Source organism: Poecile atricapillus, chromosome 8 (genome assembly GCF_030490865.1).
Source record: "Poecile atricapillus isolate bPoeAtr1 chromosome 8, bPoeAtr1.hap1, whole genome shotgun sequence".
NCBI lineage: Eukaryota > Metazoa > Chordata > Aves > Passeriformes > Paridae > Poecile > Poecile atricapillus.
The window spans coordinates 7399164-7421132 of NC_081256.1; the positions used below are offsets into that span (position 1 = coordinate 7399164).

General features: G+C 45.1%; 1 protein-coding gene across 10 annotated transcripts; it reads right to left on the reverse strand.

The window, feature by feature from the left end:
- Positions 1–429: 429 nt before the first annotated feature.
- CEP63 (centrosomal protein 63) lies at positions 430–21943 on the reverse strand. 10 transcript variants are annotated; one of them, XM_058844042.1, is made up of 16 exons: positions 21802–21937; positions 21336–21416; positions 19159–19293; positions 17405–17585; positions 16096–16191; positions 13854–13970; positions 12928–13041; positions 10341–10574; positions 9939–10084; positions 9078–9212; positions 8198–8312; positions 6151–6348; positions 5639–5725; positions 3952–4151; positions 3126–3426; positions 430–964 (listed from the first exon to the last, which is right to left on the reverse strand). In XM_058844042.1, the coding sequence occupies exons 3-16, from the start codon at positions 19200–19202 to the stop codon at positions 806–808; spliced, it is 2127 nt and encodes a 708-aa protein (XP_058700025.1). In that variant the 5' UTR covers positions 19203–19293; positions 21336–21416; positions 21802–21937; the 3' UTR covers positions 430–805. The 10 variants fall into 10 exon arrangements, with proteins under 10 accessions (XP_058700025.1, XP_058700023.1, XP_058700024.1 ...); XM_058844040.1 differs by having other exon boundaries at positions 21295–21416; XM_058844041.1 differs by lacking the exon at positions 21336–21416 and having other exon boundaries at positions 21809–21943.
- Between the last annotated feature and the right edge of the window lie 26 nt (positions 21944–21969).

The following is a 21969-nucleotide window of genomic DNA, read 5'->3' on the forward strand; positions in this document are numbered from 1 at the left end:
GCAAAGGCAGAGAAGGCCTGAGAAACCCTGCAGCCCCAGATAAAAGCACCTCAGAAGTCTGCACTTGCTGTGACATCTCCCTCCAGGATAAACATGGTCTCTTCTCCTCCCCCTCATAAAAAATGCACATTCTTCAGCACAAACAAGGTTCCAACACCAGGAGAACAGCTCTGGAACAGACTTTTCAGTTATCTCGGGCATCTGCAATGAGAGAAGGTGGGAAAGGCAGAGCACACACACCAGGAAATATTAAGAAATCCCACTAAGGGAAAATTAACTGGAAAAAATGCAGATAGCCTAAAGGAAAGAGGAATTTCATTCCTTGTTTCTTGAAGAACATAGCTATGCTGTGATGGAAAAGGTGTTGATCCAAGCTGCTGATGAGAAGGGAAGATAACCCACAAGAGTCATTTTGTGTATTTGTATGAATAAGAAAAGAGGCGTTTGCCACTCTGATTTATTTCAGTGTTTTTACAAGTACAAAATATACTTTAAATACTTCACATAAAACCTAGAAAACAGTTTGCTTTTAAAAAACACCATAATCTTTGTGAGTGAGCACATAGCTCTGATGCAGGTCTCTGACCTATGGCAAGCTGACTAAAATGTTTGTGGTCTAACACCCCTCATCAGAGCAAGCAGATAGACAGGAGTTCCTTTTCCTCAACTCTCACCCTGCTGATTCAGCTCCAAGTGGAACACGTGGCCTCTCACTCGAGCTCCAATCCCAACTGGATCCAGGCACCTTCCCAGTCACGGTGTGGAACCACGTAAGGAAACCGGCATTCCAATTCCACAAGAAACGTTATTCCTGGTGCTCAAATCGTCTCACTATCTTTGCACTCTCTTTTTTCAGTTCCTCAATGTGAGCATTTAGGCACTCCAGGATGTGCTGGGATCTCACTTCTTCATCTTCCAGGTATCGTGCAGCAATGGATCCGACAGAAGCTGTAGGCAAGGGGCACTAGAGGGAAACAAAGGGATTATCAGGCATTCCCTCATTCCAAGTTTTGGCCAGCAACTCCACTGATCTGCACACCACACAATTGAACATGCTCCTAGAGGGCTCATTTCCATCTTAGTGACCAGACTAAGCACTCAGATCTCACACTTGTATCACAGGTCATGTCCCTCCCAACAGCCTCCAGCCAGCAATGATTGATGCACCAAGCCAACACTGCCAAAAAATCACTACTAAAAAATCAGGGCTAGAGAAGGTCACTACAGAATGAGTTTACCCTGGGTGTCAGTGCAACTCAAGGTCTATATCCTGCTCCTTGTCTCCATAAAAATCCCAGCGAGTGGGAGCACCTCAGAGTTTGGGTCCAGGGAAGGGAAAGCACAGCCAGACTGGTAATTATTTTACCAGATATTCCACACTGGGAATATCTCTGCTTTCTTTCATATACCTCCTCTTCTTCCCCAAAGTAATGGGCTCCTGATACAATCCCACAGGCAAGTACAGGCCAAACTCCCATTGCAGCTCACGGAACAGCACTTCAGTCCAGCCAGCAATGGTCAACAAACTACTCCAGATTCTTTCCTTTACAGTCAAGAACTATTCCTGCTCCTCACATCACTTACCCCCAAGTTATTAACTTACAAAAACAACACTGTAAACCAGGCTTAATGTACAAGTTGATGAAGAGAAGCCTCGTGCACAGGGGCTGGCACGGGAAATATTAAGGTTACTAAGGGGCTGCTTTCCATTACAGACAAGTTGTCTCAGTGTCTTGGCAAGAGATAATAACTGGTTATTTCCAAATCCTGGAGCCCCGTGGTTTTCAGGTCTTATCAACAGCCAGGAACAAAGGGAAACAGAAAAGCCTACAGACAACAAGCAAATCTCTCCCACCCCACTACTGTCTACTGATGAGAGTCCTCTCTTAGCGCTAAAGGAATTGATTTAAAGACACTGGAGCCTGACCATGAACAGGGAGACCCAGTCAACACCAGGAAAAATATCTGCATTTCCTTAGAAACCTTATTTCGACCTCTCAGAATAAAAAGCAGCCCATTCTCTTCTATTAAGCATCAAGCCCTAGAGCTTCTCAGACCCTGAAGTGGAACTGTTCACACATTAGGTCCAATCTTGCAACCTGAAGAGTTTCCATTTACAATACTGCAGCTCCCTGAGTTTCCAACAGTGCTGTCTGGGTATGTGCACAAGCTACTTTAGTCTTGAAAAATCAAGGCCTATTCTTGGTAGTAAACTTCATCAAGATCTACAAACCTGACAAGCCTCCACTTATCTGTGCATTAGCCTTAGAGCCTCTTCTCTGGATTCCCACAAAAAGACAGCTATTCGTTTAATAGTTGTCACTGCTACCAACACACAAACAAAGGAAAAATGGCTCTGAACACTGCTGGGGCAACACATCTGGAGCAAGGACCAGCACTCAGCATTCTCCCCTCCCTAAACATGACAGGAAGAAGTGATTCAGTACAAATTTTCTGTATCTTGGTCAAGTGCTTCAGCAACTGAGCTGAGGTAAGACAGAGAAAGTGCTAACACTGCTCCCTATGAAAAAAGTATGATCAGCAACTGGGAAAAAGAGCAGGCTCCCCTTGTGCAGTGAAGCAGAGATTTCAGGCTTTGTCATCAGCAAGCATAAGCAGCTTTAAGTTCAGTGTGCTGACTGCTGCAGCCCCTTTGAAAAGGGGTAAAACTCACCCTGTGCTTTACAGATATGCAGCAACTAGTCACCCAGAGACTGTGAAATACTGACATACTCAGCACTCCACATCCACTCTGAGCCCCTACCATAGACCCAAGCCAAAAGCTGAAGCAGAATTCTGAGGGGACACAGGCAGGTCCTGGTACACAATGAGGTACAGCACCAGCACAGAGAGAACCATGAGCTCCTGGAATTAACTCAGCAAGCCCACAAACACAAAGCTCTTCTCCAAGGACCTCTGAAAGAGCCACCATATGGATCCCCCTGACCATATCTTAACCATCCAGCAATGGCTTTCCTTCCTCATTTAACTTTTCATTTACTTACAAGATCACACACAACATGCAGTTAGGTCATGCATTCAAAAGCCTGTCTCCTTTCACCAGATTAGAACCCAGCTCTGTTTTCAGCTGTTGAGCAACAACTAGCTCCTGTACAACTGCTTACCAAAAACACAGATTCTCTGTGATGATTTGAGGCAGGCTGCTTAGATGCTTCATCTGCAAAATCTTTGTTTTCATCCACCACATGGAGCACAGACTCTGCTCCCAGCCGGGCACGTGACTCCTTGCAGTTCTTGCTGCTGCTGCTCTGGGAGGGTGGCTCACCCATCTCGGGGCTCACAGCTCCTGTTCCAGCAGCCCCACACCTCTGGGAGTCCCTGTTATGATGCTGAGCAGTCCTGTCAGGCTGGAGATGTGTCCTTGCTGTGTGTTCATCGTGCTCGTGCTGTGTTTCCTGAGCTGTCCTGGAAGGCAGGTTTGAGCACTGAGTTTGTCTCTTAGCAGCTCAACTCCAGCAAAAACTCACACAGAGGCAACAATTAACATAGATGTTACTAACAACCCTGGCAATCCAAACTTGTTTCCATAGCACTTCCAAACACACATCCAGTCCCTGTGGAATTCTCTCTCTCTTCTGCTACTGTAGACACCAAAAACCACAGCCTGCACATCCTAGCACAGTAACAGAAGGGAGTGCAGCCGCCTGGGCCACATCTAATCTTGTCACCAAAAACAGCACAGACTGCTGCTCCAGAGACAGGCAAAAGCAGACAAAAGACAAACACTGCTGGCTTTGCAGAACACAAACCAGCTGGAACTCAAAGCTACTGCACTGCTGAAGGCATAAAGGCAGATTCCCAAACAGTCCTTGTGCTCTCCCGGATGCACGATGCACTGCAGAGAGACACAGCGTGCCATTAAACCCCACACATCCCCACACCTTCTGCTCTCCTCCACCCTGAGGAAGCAGCATTCCTGGGGTCACTCACCTGTGCTGTACATCCCTGGGCTCTTTGCCTTGCCCCTGCTGAGCTGTGCCCTCGGGTTCATCTGGGCACATCTGTGCAGTGACCTCCAGTTTCGCCCTGGTCTCTGCGAGGTCCTTCCGCAACTGCTGGTTCTCAGATATTAATTTCTGGAGCTCAACAGCATAGTCCTCCCTGAGTGCTCTCAGGGTGCCATCGCGCCCCTAACAGACAAAGAAGGGCAGAAGTCAGAAGTTCTGGTTTACAAGACACCACAGTCACATCCAGAGCAAAGGCCAGCAAGAGATTCCTTAGGGCATATCCCCTAATCTCATTTTGACTAGCAAAACCTTCAAGTTTTTCCTAGGAGAAAATTAATTATATATATGCCTTATTGGGCTTGCATCCAGACTCAGTGTGCTGATCTGCTGATCTGCCTGGGAAGGTCAGCCTCTGTCACCAGTGGATTCCTTTTAAAACAGGAAAACATGGACCTAGATGTACCTGCCTCTGGCCTTTCTGAAACTCTGAACAACTTGCTTCTTCCCATCATCTTCTTTATACCAGGCCAGATGGATAAAATTTCCACTGCTTCTACTCCTGTGACAGTCCCACTTGCTTTTTGCCACTTCTATTAAACTTAGACGCTTAATTAATTCTCATCACCTCTGTATCTAAGGTCTTTGTGAATGTGCATTAAGACTGCCAGGTCAAGATCCAGCTCCTGTGCCTTAGTGCTGTGGGGTTTTTTTTTAGGCAGACTTCCTGCTTCACACACTGCTACCACATTCTTGGGAGCTCACACAGGCAAAAGCCACCAGGCACTTTTCAAGCAGAAAGTAATGGGCCTTAGGTTATTTCAGTTTCAAAACAGCCCTCCAGAAAGCTCTGTTCTTAATCCATCACACCAGCCACAAGCTTCTGTTCAGCACTTTCCCAGGAACTTGGCACATTTGACAATCACCCCAAACTAATACTAAGAGCTGACTATTTCCTTCCCACAGATCTAACAGCATAAAAGCTCTGACATACTCCCATGAGGTTGTCAGCTGTCTGAATCCAGCCCTTATCCCCTGGGAAGCAGCCATTCTGCTTAAGTTGAGACAGAACTTGCAAACCAGTCACTTCTTCCTTCACAAAATGAGCCAACTCATTATTTCTGCCAAGGTTGTACCTCTTCCATGCAGGCTCCTCGTCTCCCCTCTGCCTCAAGAGCTGTGGAGGTTTTGTTCAGCTGCAGGAGCCCACCACAGGGCCTTTCACTGCCCCAACACATCCAGCCCATATTCCCAGTCTGGTTCCTGCTGAATGGCTCCTCACCAGGGGAGAACACACTCTCACCTCAAGTATTTCAAGGGCCAGAGCAGTTAAACCTCTAGGACAGGTCAAAAGGATGTCACAGGTTGAGAAGCAAAGGTTTGAGGTAAACTGGCTTCAAATGGAAGTGTAATGAAATGTGCTAAAAAACGTGGGCCAAAGCCCATGGAAAAGACATGGAAATGATGGCTGCTTCTGCAGTTCTCTTCACCACTGTCTGACTGAACAAATGCTTGATATTTGTGCACCTTGTTTCCTCTCAAATTGCCTCTTTTGCTTGGGTTTTAAGTTCACTGAGCTCTATCCCCCATTTTGAGAGGCCTGGGCAAAGACTCTGACCCAGGCAGGAAGACAGGGCTAGCCCTTTTCCCAGCTCCTGATCCTCAGTGCATACCTTCAGCTTACCACACTCTGTTTTTTCCAGAATTTCTGAGAGATGACGGTTTTCCAGCCTCAAGGTTTCCAGCTGGACCAGAATTACCTAAGGAAACAGAGGCAAACAACAAGCTCAGAAAAAGAACACAATGCATGCCCACAACACCCTCCAAGCATTTCTCACCCTCAGACTCAAGTACTAAGGAAGATTTGGGCTCAGTGTTGTACTGGGACCCTACAGAGAAGGCTACAAAAATAACCATGCACAGTTTTCAAAGATGTTCTCCATCCTGGCCTAGTTAGCATGAGTGATCCCAAAGAATTCTGTGGGACTGTAGGGTGCTGGTTTGAAAAGAAGCAGCAAGACAGATTCAGTGAACACCACCATTAGAATATTCCTTCAGAAGGTCTCAATTTTTGTACAGAGGCTAAAGACAGAAGGAAACTACTAATGTAGCTAAAAACCAGGATGGTGTTCCAAGCCTTCAGATGCCTTAAACAGATAGCATAAGAGTCTTGTGCCTTTTTTACCCTGTGCTCCACTGCTTTCCTCTCTGCTCTTTCAATCTCAGCTCTGAGCTGCTGCTCCAGGTCTGAGGTGGAGCCGCTCGCTGATGCAATGGTGATGTCCCGCTGGTGCAGCTCCTGTGTCAGCCTGGAGATCTCCCTTTTCATCCCTTCTAGCTCACTGCTGTGCATTTGTTCAGCCTGAGAGAGCTGGTCCTTCAGCTGGAGCAAGACATACACACACACCACCCACAAGCTTTTAAAACACGTTCCAGAAAAAAAATAAAAGTATTGCACATGGTGATATGAAAATTCAGTTCTGGAAAACAAAAAAGCTCTAAATAACAAACCACATGCTTGTCCTTCCTGATTGTAAGCCATCTCATCCCAATCCTTTCCCATACCACACACTGCCAACTGGAAAGAAGTTTCATGCCATGTGAAGTATTTGAGAAGACCCACAATTTACCAAACCAACAGCCTCTTCAGCTCATCATTCAACCTCTGTAGCCAAAACCAGAGAGGCAAAGGCTCACCACGACTGGGGAAAAACAGTAACTCTTGGAAAATATCACCCTGCAATTTGCCACTCTGCCTTCCTGAAGTATTTGAAGATACCATTTAAAGACGGTAACTTTAAATAACTCAAGCTGGATTTTCCTTCCAGGAATTAATTTGCCCTAAGTCTTTTGAATTGATATTAGAGTTGAATCAATGTTAGCTTGTAGCAACTAAAGCTTGCCATGGCAAGCTTCCACCAGCCAGCTATACACAGGGTAAAAATACATCTCTTTGTTTTCATAACTCTGTGTGATGACCACTAGTCCTTGCATTATGAGAGAATAATCATTCCCTATTTATTTTTCAGATGACAGGCATGATTTTATTTTTAGTCCATTCAATCTCATTTATCTCTTTTCCAGTTTGGTAAGTCCTATTCCATTCAGCTGTTGCTTGTATAAAAACCACTCCATCCTTTTGGTCATCTTTTTCCATACCTTATCTTGGTTTATTCAATGCTTTGTGAGGTTGCAGACCTGCACCATGTACAATATTTCAGTAGGCGCACTGTATAGTTACTCAGTGGCACAAGAGAACAGCAGCATAATTCCTTCCCCAGGACTCCATTTCATTAGTCAGAAATATTAACCACCCAAACACCCAGGATTTTTCTGAGAATTACAAGCATTTTAGAAAATTGAACCAGATGATCTCTGCCTACCCATGTAAATACTGTACATACGGTGATTTATCTCCATGTCACCTCAATGCCTCCCAAGTATATAAAACAGAAACAGCCTTCATAAATCTCTCCCTCCTCCCCAGCAGCCTGTGGGAGATTCATTTACTGTGTGGCTGTTTAGATGTGTAACCAAGCACACATCTCTGGCAAGATCTACACCTCTGTATGTTCAGAATAAAGGATGAAAGATTTCCACACAAGTGAGGTTTTTCACTCAGGTTCAATGAGGCTTCCCCTCTACCAGGCTCCAGTGTAAGCTCTCATACAAGCTGATGCAGACCATTATAAAGAGCCAAGCTAGTGGAGGGCTTGCCCCCCTTGGGTGCTCAGAGCTCTGGGGTGAGCCCCTTGTGGCGGGTGAGCTGCTCCATCTCTCCCAGCCCCTGCCCTCATGTCCAGCTACCAAGCCTGAAACAGACTCCCTTATTCACACAGGGACCAGGACACATTTGAAGTCCTGCCTCAAGTGTAACAGGATGTATTACAGCAAATTCACTTCTTCTCTGCTCTCCATCCTGCTGGGAGCCTGTACTTGGCTTAAACTCAGGATTGCAGACCCTCATTTTTTCATGTATTTGCCCCTCCAGCAGTAATTCAAGTATCTCCAGTGTACAGAAGTACTGGGGAAGGCCCATGAGATGCTCACAAAGCCAGTTCAGACACCTGCAAACAGGTGTCCTCTCAACCCTTCCTCTGCCAGGTGTGTTCCTTACCTCCAGCAGATCCCTGCCTGCACAGCAGCCCTGCCCTGCCCACTGCTGAGGCACGTGGCACACAGGGATCACTTCACCAGTGCCATCCCACTCCCTGGGAACAAAGCCACGTTACCTTTTTAATCTCTGCCCTTGACTCAGTCTGGTCTTCTTCCAGGGACTGCAGCTCTTTGATATTCTCACCCAGCTCCTCGCTCAGCTGCACACACCTGGCATTTGAAGACACCAGGCTGGGTGCCAAATGCAAAAGTATAGATTAGAATAATCCAAGGAGGAGGAAATGGTCAGAGAAACTTTGATCTTCCAGGCAGTCTTTTATGTCCATTACAACAGAAACTGAACTCAGCCTACAAGTTCCTTACCAATCCTTTGGGTTTGTTTTCCAAAATCATTTCACATGAGATCAGGAAGTTCATCTAACAGATAACAGCTGTTTTTTGCTTGTTTCTTTACAAACTAAGATTACAAAATTTCTATGTAAACACAAGTCTGAAAACCACAAACTTGGAGAGGAATCACAGAATCACAAAATGCTTTGGGTTGGGAGGGACCATAAAGCTCAAGTCGTTCCACCCCCTGCCATGGGCAAGGAGCTAGACCAGGCTGCCTCAACCTCCATCGAGCCTGGTCTTGAACACCTCTCAAGAAGGGGAGTCCACCGTCTCTCTGGACAGATTTGTTTATAATCCTCACTTCACAGTAAGGTCTGAATCTGGTTCTTACCAGCTGCCTAACAAAGACTCCTTAGCCTATTATGAGGGAAGGTGCTCAGCCTAAGCAAGCTGAGAACACCCACCAGGTGCAGTGAAAGGCAGCCAACAAATTACCAAAGCAGCCACTATTACACTGCAAAATGAATAGCACTTGATTTCTTTAGCCCTTTGATATTTAAAACAAGCTGACAAAAATCACTGGTTAACTTGATGAACCCAATTAGGTGTTGTATTATTATCCAAGACTAATTGCACTTCCAGAGGGAGCAAGCCGTGGGCTACCTGTTCTCAAGACGAGTCACCTCTGTCTGCAAGTGTTGTTCCTTCTTCTGGGCAACATCCAGCTGCAGCAGCACCTGCTCCAGCTCCAGCCCTGCAGAGGACAGTGGCTTCCCCTGCAAGCGCTCCTCCAAGGCCCTGCGCAGAAACAGCAGCTTAATCTCAGCACAGAACCATCATGTCTGAGTTCACTGCTACAGGGAACATAACTACTGTTTTCTTGGAATTCTCTGAAAAATGCACAGCACCTAAAAGCAGGTGACCACTGTGTGCAGTGTGAATAAGCAAACACAGCAGCTGGATGACAGCCCCTGCTTGAGTTAAGGCTGATTGAAAAAGACTACATTTTATTTTGATGTTGGCCTCCCTGACAGGCCGGTAGGTGACCAACACCCAAACCTTCTGACACAGCCACCAAAATCCAACAGCCTCTGCACATTGCCAGGGCAGAAGGGGAAGCCAAGATGATTTTGTCACAGATGTAATCACCTCACCCAGCCCCAACCAGTGTGAACTTTCACCTAGGTTAATAAGCACATTATCAAACCCTGAAAGGCCTCCAGCACTCAGCTGAAAATGCATGGGAGAAACACCCTCAAAAGGCCTGCACTGCCTCCAGAAACCCAGCTGAGGAAAGTGGATTCCTTCCATGTTCTTTACTGATTATCTGCTAATTTCAAAAGCAATGCAAACTGAAAAATGTTGCAAGGCAGCACCATGCTTGTGAGAAACTGCAGTGCACAATGTTAAATACAACCAACACAGATCCAGCTGCATGAAAATGCTGCTACTGTCCTCAGAGAGAGAACCTGAAACATAGATCTGGACTGAAGAGCCAAAGTACCAGCAAGGCACAGATGCTACCTGATGAGGAATTCTTTTGTGTGAAGCGTTTCAGTCATCTTAGCCAGTTCTTTCTGTAACTGTTCCTGGTGCAGCTTGGAGCTGTCAATAAAATCTTCTTGGGACTGCAAGGTGGCTCTCAGTTCCATCTTCTCATCCTGCAGCACCTGCACAGGAGGCAGAAGGAATGACTGCTGCAGGATGGACCAAACCAGTTGGTTGCAATGTGATGAGAAGTAGATCAGATTTTTTAGGACCCTTGGAAATACTGCAGAGCAGCATATGGCTGCAAAAAATTTTATGCCAATCAGGAACTTTACATAGGCTCTAGAAAGAGACAAAAACTCCAGGATGAAAAGCCTTCCCACCAGCAGTTCTTTAGACCCTGTTTCTTAAAGAGTTCCTCCACTCTAAGTTTCCCACCTCTAACATTTTCTTTGACTGCCTTAGTTCTTCTTGAACTCTCTGCTGATCCTCCAGAATCAGGCGATTGTCCTCACTCAGGTCATCCACCCTCATGCTGAGCCTCTCCACCTCCATCTCATTGGCACAGATGGTGTCGTTGGCCCTCTCCAGCCTGCTGGTCAAGTGCTGGATTTCTGAGCGGCTCGCCAGCTCCACCGAGTCCAGGATCTGCTTCCGATTGGCCAGCTGGTTCTGCCAACAGCAATCATCTGCATTAAAGCTGAACTGCAAAAGCACAAAAGTTGTACCAAAGCTAAATTCAACACAACTACTCATTTCTTGGTGTAACGAGCCACACTCTAAAAGTAAGCAATACCTTCCAGGGAATTAGGGAGAGTATTGTTCCAGGTTACATGATGGATAAAACTTCCAAAGGCAAACAGAATATGTAAAAAACAAAATTAAAAAAGAGGGCCTTTGATTCCAAAGGTAGTTCAAAGAGAATCTGGAAAATGAGAATCTCCAATCACTCCAGCTGCCTGAGTATGATTTGTCTAACAACAAAGCCACCTGCTATTTTTTGCTCATGAGCCAGAGGGTAGACCAGGACTAATGGCTGCAGGTAAGAAAGTTTGTAAACCAAACAAGGCAGAGATTACCCAACCATGAATTCCACATCAGGAGAGAAAGCAACTCAGGGTGCATAATTGCAAAACCACAACCACCAAACAGCCCCAAAACAAACCAAGTGTAACAGCCAATTTGCTTTGCTCTCTGCAGTAAATAGCTGGTTCCAGCAGCTTGGGGGAATGCTCACTTTGAATTTTTCAATGTTTTAATGGCAGACAAAAAAGTTACAAGGAACGTACAGGTAGCAGACAATACCTGCTCTATAATTTATAGGCACAATACTTTATTTCATAGCATTTCTTTCCACACAGCTAGCTGGTGAAATTTAACAAGCCAGCTCTCTCATAAACTTCTAGGAACATTCGCTTCATATATTCCCTTTTTGTACACAATCATTGAATTTTTAAAGGCTGAAACAAAATATCTGAGCACTCCTATACTCCCAGTTTCAAAGAGTAGCACTGCCTGTCAGAACCACCACATGCCCAGATTTACACAGACTCTAAGAACTGCTCATTTGCAAGGCTATGGTATAGTTTTGATTACAGCCTTTTATTATTATTTAAATAGTCATGACAGAAAAGGTAATCCAGAGGGCTGAGAGTTTAAAGCACAGCCTTTCTTCACCAAAGAAGGCAGAGTATCAGACTGCCTGAGTATTTATTTCTGCATTAAGAAAACATTTAAGCTGTCTCTTATTTCCAGCCACACAACATCTAGGCCAGCAGAGAATTACAGGTTTTTAGGAAAGGCTGACTTTAAAGGCTGCAGGTGTTCCAGAAGGTAGCCTGTACTGGGGAAGAATTCCAGGCTTCCCTAAGCTGCTCTGGAAGAGATGAGGGGAAGCCAGATGAAAGGAGAGAGAGGGGAAGTACTCCATGGCCATGGATCTCAGCTTGACCTCGTGCTAGAAAGACAACTGAGTGCATAAAATATACAGAAACATCCAAGACAATAAATTTAGCACTTCCATGCTGTGCTTCTCAAAGCAATTGAGGGTTCAGGAAGTCTGCTCACAGTACCTGTGCACCTAAGGCACCTATGTCGCTTCGGGAAAACCTCCCCAACCTCCTGGTTTTCTGCTGCACAGTAAGACAAGTTCCTCTGTGCCCCAGTGTCCCAGCCTGAGCTCCAAGGACACATCTGTTCCCAAACAATTGAGCTATCAACGACACACAGACAGCAGAGCAGCAAGACCTTCTGCTCAAGGACTCTCTGCATTTGTAGATCTCCTGGTGTCAGCCTCTCACAAAGCCCCTGTCAGAGCCAGCTTCAATCCTGTCATCACAGTCTCCCTCCTCGCAGGAGCTTCCACTCAAGAGCAACTCAGGAGCCCATTAAGTGCAAAGTCCCCAGCAAGAGCTTCTTATCAGTGTCTGCTGTGATTGTGTCTGTGTGACTTCACAGCTGTGCTCTAGGTCAATTCATCTCACTCTGATGCAGCACCACTAATTCACTGAGCCATCAGCTTTGCAGAACAGCAGCCCTACTACTTCTTGTCTTTGAGAGAACTAAAAAAAAAGGGGGTGGGGGGCTGAAAACTGCTGTTGCTTCAGTATTTTATGGAAGTCTCTGTTGTAGAGAAAGACTGTTTTCCATCAGTACCCTCTGAGCAGGACCCACAGGGTACGTATTTAGCTGCTGGCAGGTACACAGCTTTCAACTAGACAACATGATGTAACATATTTTAAAGTCTCATATGCTGTGGTCTCTGCCTCCCAGGTAAATCTACATCCTACTGCCTTCTCTGCTAACCAGAGCAATGGCAGGGGGAGCTCCACAAGGATTATCTAATCTCTGATGACAGACTCCACATCTTTTTTCCATACAGCACTCGTACAAGCAAACCTTATTCCACTGGAACATTAGAAGTCACTTCAATGGCAATCTGAACTGGATGGGAGCCTGAGATTTCATTAGCCTCTCCCTCCCTGCCACAAACAAAGCAGAAACTTTCAGCAGAGGTTAATTGTACCTGCACGAGCTCGGAGTGCTCTGCCAGAGCCTTGCGCTGTGCCTCCAGCGATGCCACCTGCTGCTGGTACTGCAGGCGCTGCTTCTCCCAGTCAAGTGATTTTTGACGGAACTCCTGCAAGGACAGCAGGGGTGGCTTGGAGCAGTACATCCCCCTCCAGCTCATATCCATGTTTGCCTTCTCTGCCCACCATATCCTCACACCTTTCCCCCAGCAGGGAAACCATTAGCCAGTCACCTGATGCTGCAGCTCAGCAGTGCAGAGCCCTCACACACCGTGCTCGCTGCATTCCTTCCCCTCCCAAGGTAAAGCTGCTCACAAATGTTAAGTGCCAGCACATTCATGGCTGGTTTCATGGGTTTGCTGTCAGGGGTTTAACAATTCAGACTGGCTTTAGAGTCCAAAACATGCTGTTGTCAAAATCACTAAGATCACAAGAATTAAATACCGAATTTGACTGCTAATTGCTGCTCCAGAAATTGGGCACTACATCAGTCAGATGTGTGTTGTTACCACATCTCTCAGGAGGAGAAAACTGAGTGGGGTTGAGTTCAACACAGCAGAAAGATTAGGAGACAGGGTTGAGAAGAAGTTTCACATGTAGCTCCCTCCTCCTCAAAAGAATGAGACTACAACCTCCCCACACTGGAATTCATTCCATTCACATAATTAGTTACTCTTCCAACACCTTTTTCCTTTTATTTAGTCTGGGTTAAGAACAGCATTAAGGTTTATGCTGTGCAGTCAGGGGCCCCAGCACATGAAACTGCCTTCATCACACATGCAGTTGAAAAAAGCCACACCTGGAGAGTGGATGGGCAGTGCCCCTTAAGCAGGATTCACAGTGGACTGGTCAGTCACCAGTGAAGCCCAGTAAGGCAGTTAATATATACAAGCTAGTCAGCACTTGCTTTTTCACCACATACCTCCAGCTTCCTGGTCAGTCGGCTCAATTCAAACTTGTCCTCCTCTTGTCCCTTGTTAGCTTCTCCTCTGCTTTTTTTCTTCTGCAGCTTCTCATAGCTCCTCCTCAGCCAGGACAACTGCAGGATACAGAGAAAGAGAGAGCTTTGCTCAAGGCCCCAAGGCAAGAATTACACAGCCCTTTGAAAGAAGACACACAAAGTGGTTCAAACAAACAATGCCCTCATCAAGGCCACACAGCTCCCAAGTGAAGGCTTCCATTTGGATAATGAGTCTTTTGTATCAACACCACTGCGAAACACATGAGTTGTATGAGTAGAAAGATGCCAGTGAAGTCATGACATCAGCAGCTTTAATTAAAGCTCTGTCTTACCATAATTAAAGCATGACTGAAATATTGATAAGCTGGAGATTTACATGCAGCTGTCAATGCAGCAAGAGCACAGTATCCCCCCCTCTACAGGTGCTTCCCAGCCCAGGAAGAGCCGGCAGTGCCTGTGGCTGTTCTGCTCACCCACAGGAACACACCCGCCACAGCACACACAGGTAATTCTTGTGTGATCAAAATACACTTGTGCAGCTCAGGTGGGAACTGGAACTCTCCTGCTCAGTGGGAGAAGGAAGATTTGAGAATTGCCATTACCCATAATATCAACACCACTTCATCTGTCATTTTCTGCTTAGATACACTGTGTATTTCACAATGAGTCGAGAATGCCAACAGAAAATATCACTCCTACGCCTGCTGCTAGGATGCTGAAGTTGTATCAGAAGCAGGAATGAGGAAAAAACTCTTGACATTTAAATGACCCCCCGTGCAAATAATCACCTTCAACTTGCAGAGAATTTTTCATATGATGAGCTCCCCCTACTCAACTATTAAATGAAAGGCTTCCAAATAGCCACATGAATTGGAGAAGCCATCATTGCCATTTTACTGATGGACAAAGCTAAGCCCATGGATGAACAGAAGGACCATGAGAAGAAAAAATATCTGATTCAAGACCTGATACATTCAGTACTTAGGTGTGTTCAGTGGGGACAGATGTTCAGGCCTAGAGTTAGTACCAACTATGTTTTTGCCAAACATATCAGGAGATAAAAGGTTTATTCTTTCAACAGTCTCAGTAAGTTAGACACTGCACCTGTAATTGCACTGGAAATGGTGGTAAACAGGGACAGAAATAATTTCCCCAAACAGTACTAAGAACAGAAGACTGAGGAATATTGGAGCTCGATGCCATCAGCATTAATACTGTGTAGGTAAAATACCCACAAACTGCAATTTAGGCCACAACACACAGGCTGTATTTCAGCTTTAGCAATTTAGGCTGATCTGCCAATGTACCTTAGCTTTTCTTTGCAGCTTATCCACAATTCCAGTGAGAACACCCAGCAAATGAAGACACTTAGTCATATGGAATAGTGAGGTGCTTTTAAATGAGAAAAGATGCCTTCTGTCATCAGAGCAGAGACTACCAAATTAATTTCACTTATGGCTTACAGTGAGCAGAAACTAGGCCCAGCCCTCTAGAGAAAACAGGTCAGTGCTCTATGAGCTGCTCATGCCAGTTCACTCCCTGCTACAAGCAAGTGGAGACAGGCAAACAGTTCAGGCATAAACCTGGAATGCTGTTATACCACCTGCAGGACAGGTATCATCTTGCACTGAGCAAGAGACTTTGAGATGAAAGTTCTGATATTAATGTCAAACAGCATTTCCTATGTACACTCGGTTTTTATAAAGGGTATTAAGACTAATAATCCTTGAGAGTACAAAATCCGTTCTAAATTCATCAGTGTTAACAGAGGCAAAAAGATGAGAAATGCCAGTGCTATTTCCTGATGTCAAACAAGCCAGGCCAGTTACATCACCACCCCTTTTGAATTTCAGAAATGCTGAAAGAGCAAACTGCTGCTGCCTGTAGCTGTGGCAGCTCCAGAACCAGCACTGTGGTGACTGGGATGGGCGAACACAGGACATTCTTGCAGTAAACTTCTGCAGATGTCCAACATACAAAAACATTTCTACTCCAACAGTTCTCTGTCTGTCACCAAGTTCCTCTAAATCACAAAAAACAGATGCTACCTTATCTATGCTCAATGCTGTTTTCTGTAAGAACACAAAGACTAACGGAGTGGGGAGTTTTAAAACCACAGCATTGAAACAAAAACAATGACACAAAGTAATTAGTCCATCATTATCTGAGAACTAGAAACCAAACTTTTCTCTTTGCAACTCACCTCCTCCTGGAATTTCTTCAGCTGTTGTTCATACTCTCTAACCATGTCCTGCTTGGATTTTTCCACATCTTCGACCTGGCAACGCAACATGACAATCTGAAGAAAGGGATAAAATGCAAATAAATACAACAGAAGAAGGCTCTGTTGCCAGTAGATACATGGACATTTCACTGGGGTCCCTCAATATGAAATAGATGGAGGCTGTGCCTAGATCTTTGGTAGGCTTGGGCCACACCTGTTTCTGTTGTGGCCTCCTGTTTTGAACCAGTTTCTGGATTTCACTTCTGGGGACAAAGCTGGCGTATTTGGTTTGTGCCAAAAGCCCATTTCTATCCAGTATTTTCATCAAACTCTTCACAAATATGCATTATGATTTCAAGCTATCAACCAAGAGAGAAGTTGCCCATATCATTAGCTTACTATGCTCACACAAAAGAGAGATTCCTAACAGCAAGGAAAAAGAAATAAATGGGGTTTTGAAGCTCACAGAAAAGACTTCCCTGACACTGTTTCAACTGCTCCTGTGACTCATTTTTCTCCCTTTTTTTGTTCCTCCCATCTTTTCCCATCCACAACCTGAGTGGTCACAAGCCAACAAATTAAAATTAAAAGAAAACCCACAGAAAATTCATATGACTAAACCAAAAGCATGAATATACTCCAGCAGTGATTTCAAACATACTTTACAGTTCAGTTTGAAATCCATGTTTACTTTTGGTGGTAAGAAATATTTCAGGTGTCTTGAGAAAATATAATTGATAATAACAACAATAACCTAGATGATAAAAGCAATCATTCTTGCAAACTAAAATACTATGGCTCAGCTGCATCTGATGGTCCACATCCTGCACAAAAACTTCACTTATTAATAATTTTCCACCAACACAATTTTTTTGCACTTCCCTCAGGCTTTTATTTAAAGACCACAAAAGCAGAGCTCTTTTCTGTAAAACAGCCCATAGAGAGTTTCCCAGCAATGTCTTGGTGTAGTTCATAGAAGGAAATGGTTTTCTTGGTGCAGTTTATATTGTAGGAAATGGGTTTTTTCTAGCAATGACTGCAGGTTGCTGGGCTGTCCATTACTGCTGTAGCCAGAACCAGTGTCTCTGGGTTCTCTCTAATAACTCTAACAGTTCAATATGAGGACTTCCATCAACCCTAGGGGAGCTGATCACTTGAACTGGATTGAATTATGAACCAGACATCTTGTTCCAACAGGTCCTTAAAAAATTCTATTCCTGATTTCCTGTTTCTTACAGGTAAAATGCACTGCTAACTCCAAACAAAAAATAGTATGAAACAAAGGTACCTCCTTTTGTTTTTCCTGCAAAGCTGCCTTGGCAGAGGAAAGTTCCTGCTCCCGAGCATGCAGACAAGCTTCCAAAGCCTGTGTCTGCCCTTCCCATTCGGATTTCTTGTGAGCCACCATGATGTCAATCTGCTTCATCAGCTCCTGCAGCTCAGCCTCACAGGAGGTCAAGAACCCACCACTGGAGGGGAGAGAGTCTGGAGTCACAAAGCAGGCCCCACTCAACACATCCTGTGTCCCAAACCAACAAAGACAGCAGAACACACTGACTGGCACCAGGGCACCAACTCTGCACATGCAGTGCTTTGAACTCACTTCAAATCAGCTCGTACAGACACAGAATCACAGAATCATTAAGGTCAGAAAAGACCTCCAAGATCATCAAGTCCAACCTTTTACCCAATACCATCCATGCCCACTAAACCACATCACTTCACACTTAGGCATTCAGCCTATTGCCTTGGGTACTATGCATTATGTAAGGAAACCAAAGCGTGTTTAATTCATATTTTGTATTGCCTTAATTGCTCTCCAGGCAGTGGCATTTTATAGCAGGTTTCAGTCACCAGAGGAATCTTACAGCCAAGCTATGAGCTCCCAAAAACAGAAGTTTATCACAAATGCAGACAAACCCTGAAGCAGAGGGGGCTGGATGACAACATGATAATGAAGAATCAAACCCTCGCAATCCATCGGGGAGCACAAGCTCCCTAGCGATGCCCAGATTTCTAATTTGGTGCAGTAATTATTGAAGTCAATTCAAGTAACTCTTCTAAAACTTCCCAGCTGCCAAGACAGGGACAATATTAAGGTTTGCCAGACACAGCCCTAGAGGGTGGTGAACTCCATAATGATCTCTACCCTTTAATTTGCCTGTCAAAGGGAAGAACTGAAAAGAAATGGAAATCAATAGGTTAAGGGATGGAAATTTCTCTGTTCCCCCAGGGCATATGCACACTTCAGGACTTGGCACGTTTTCTATAGGAAAAGAAATACTTCTTAAAGGAGCCAAAATCAGTCACATTTGAAGTTCACCCTGTCCTGTGAGTTAACCAAAAATTAGCAGCTATTATGCAGAGCAGGAACATTTCCTTCACAGCATCTGCTAATATGTAGCAAATTCTAAACTTGATTTCTGCAACCAGCTCTCTGAAGAAGATACAGTATCAAATAAATTTGTGTCACATTCTCAGGGATGACTAGGAAAATGGCATCAGTGACTTTTGCTTCACGGTTGTTTAACACATAAAACATTTTGTTCTGTTATTGTCACTACAGTCTCTCTCAGGGTTTAAAAAGTCTAGAGACTTTCACCTCAGACAGAGCATTAAGGATTCCTCAGAGCTGAGTGGGACTCTGCAGTTTCAACACAAGCAGGAAATAATCAGATGTTTTCAGTGAAATCAGATAACAAAGTCACATCTCATTAACCTTGCAAGGCTGTTACAAAATAAATATTTATTCACAACTCTATTTACTACTGCTCCTGATGTTGGACAGTAAGAAGAGTTTACAACAACAATTGAAAAAAAAAAGGAGGCCAAGGTTTTCAAGAAGACACAGAACTAAATTTCTGACAATTAGGACTATAATACCTGAGCAGGGATTAGTGCAGAGGCAGCTCCCCCAGTGACTTTGCTTCTGTAGCAGCTGAAGGCCACTGCACACTGGTACCAGAGGATTTCTTTTCAATAAGAAGCAAGGTTAATACTTAAATAATTTGGAATGACTGCTGTGTACAGTTGCATACATACCTCCCCTGCCCATTTCTTTGCATTCCTTCCAGCAAAGCCTCCATCACTGAATCCTGGTGGCTTCAGTACTAGGGAAGTACAGGAAAGCACTGGTCACCCATGGCAATGCACAAACCAGGCTGCTTCTCCATACAACTGCAGGACAAGCAAAAGCCCACAAAGCAAAGAAGTTAAAAAACATACAAGGAGCATGCAACTACAGGTAAGGAAAATAACGGCACCTTCATGAACTTACAAGCCAAATAGAGGAAAGCAGATTTTTCCCAGAAAAATGTACCCAATGCTATCATCCAGCACTACCAAATTGCAGTGATATAGTCATGTGATCTAATAAATTCAGAGAGGAGCAACAAGAATCTGCACTTGTGTGAACTCAACACAAAGGGACTGGTAGATCTGAGAGCACCAGCCTGTGGAGGAACAGGAACATTGAGGCTTGAAAGGGGCCAGCCCGAGATCCACCCCTGACAGGGAAGTTTGTCACTTCAGAGAGAAAACACAAGCAAGTAGCAGTATGAACTCATCCATAAATTAAGTATTTTCCAAGCCTCTATTACAGACTATGTTAAAGAGACCATGCAGTTTACCACCACACTCAGAACACACTGGATATTTATATGGTTGTGGGAATTTCAAGAAAACACAAACTCCTTAAAAATTCCTCTTAAATTATGCCTTAAATTATGAAAATAAGTTGAATGGCTTTACAGGAGCAGTACATTGCTTCAGGTAAAAATTACACCTTTTATGTCACAAACATGTGCATACCCAAAGAAATTTCACATCTTGGTGAAAGCAAGAAGGGTTTACACTAAAGCTAAAAATGGGGAATAAAAAGTTGCCATGAAACCACAGCCAGGAAGCCAAAATTTATTTCAATGTCTCCTTCATGAAACTGCATCTAACACAAAAATGGTTAAATTCATCCAGAGCTATTAACACAAACTTATGCTTCCAAAATATACACACTTTCCAAGTACTGAAGATGGATCCTTCCAACATATTTCCTCCAAGATTAATATGGCATTATTAAGCAATCAGCAAAAGGGGAGCCAGTCACTGCAAGGGAGACTTTCACAAATGCAGGCTCAGCTTTGCTCTCTTTCCCAAAGAATCTTCTATTGTGCTCCTACAGCACTTTAAAACACAACTCAGGGATTAAAACCTGTCCTTGAGAGCTGTGTTTTAAACCACAAGCAAAGAAAAAATCCTATCCCTATTCTGACAGTGTTTTGTCTGTCTTTGGTCCTGTTTGTGCTTAACAAAGCTCAATCAGTATGCAGAACAACTTTGTGGTTCTGCTGAGGGCAGGATGCTGAGGAGAGCAGATGAGCAGATCCCCTGAGCTGCTGACAGCATTCCAAGAGTTCTCCAGGTGGCAACAGCAGACATTAGACAGTAGCAGCTCTCCTCTTTCATTCTAATCACACCTACACAGAATCAATTTTCAGTGGGCAGAGAGATGAGGAGACAGACAGTAGAGAATTCCAGAACAGTTTGGGTTGGAAGGGATCTTAAAGCCATCTCATTCCACCCCCTGCCATGGGCAGGGGCACCTTTCACTATCCCAGGTTGCTCCAAGCCCTGTCCAACCTGGTCTTGGACACGTCCATGGAAAGGACAGCCATGGCTTCTCTGTGCCTCTGCCTTACCACTCTCACAGCCTGCCAGCTTTGCTTACTTTGCTGGCATATCCAGATTTTGGGGAAAAGCCTTAAAATCAGACACATCTAGCCAGTTTTATGCTACATAAGCTTTGCTGACTTACTATTAAATTTTGGCCTCTCATGCTTGCAAGTTGCAATGTGCAAGTTACAGGCACCTGAGTAAAGACCCACAAGAGGAAACAATCTCCTTCATTAACTACAGCGGAAGCATGGAGAACTAGCTGGTCACTTCTGAAAGTGAAGAAAATTGAAGTATTTGCCAAAAAGAAGAAAATAAAAAAAAAAAAGCCCAAAACAGGACAACACATTTAGCATCCCAGTTCAAGGCTGAATTGTAGTAGTCAAGTAAAGAGAACTTTACAATACGCAGGAGGATTAAGAATAGTGCTCATGAGAAAAGACTGGGATTACTTCGCATTTAAAAACACAGAAAGATGCAATCTTAAGGCGTTGCTGGAAGCATGCTTACAATGAACACAAAAGGAGCAATAACCTCCCAAAAGCACTTGCCACTTGCCAGCGGCAGGAACGGCACCTGCGGCAGGAGCCCGGAGCGAGAAAGCCCTCGCCAGAGCAAGAATCCCAGAATCACTGAGGTTGGAAAAGTCCTCTGAGACCAGCGAGTCCAACCTGTGACCGACCCCACTCTGTCACCCAGCCCACCAGCCCAGAGCACTGAGTGCCGCGCCCGGTCTCTCCTTAAAACACCTCCAGGGATGGGAACCCCACCACCGCCGCCCTGGGCAGCCCCTTCCGATTTCTAATCACCCCTTCCATGAAGGAATTCCTCCTAATGCCCAACCCAAAGCTGCCCGGGTGCAGGTTAAGCCTGTGAAGTGGCCGGGGCCAGCGTGCCCGGGCAGTGCTCCCCGGCACAGCCAGCGGGGCTGTCCTCGGGCAGGCATTCCCCACTCCTGCCACTGCAGCTCCTCCCCAGCCGGAGCCTCCCCGCCGGCCGAGCCCTCACAGCGTTTACCCCGCACCCGCCGCGGAGTTTCGCTGCCCGGGGCCCTTCCAGCGCCGCGCCCCGGGGAGCAGCCCTGAGCCCTCGGGACGAGCTCCGCTCCGGGCTGCCGACACCCCAGCTCTGGCTGGCTGGCCGACCCGCCTTCCTCCCTTGTTTGTTTGTTTGTTAGCTTGTTTC

Coding starts and splice junctions, on each gene's coding strand:
- CEP63 (XM_058844041.1), bottom strand. CDS start 19,202: ATGGAGGCTTTGCTGGAAGGAATGCAAAGAAATGGGCAGGGGAG. Junction 8,313..9,077: donor GTGACTCGTCTTGAGAACAG/GTAGCCCACGGC, acceptor TTTGGCACCCAG/CCTGGTGTCTTCAAATGCCA. Junction 5,726..6,150: donor GGAAAGCAGTGGAGCACAGG/GTAAAAAAGGCA, acceptor CTGTTTCCTTAG/GTAATTCTGGTCCAGCTGGA.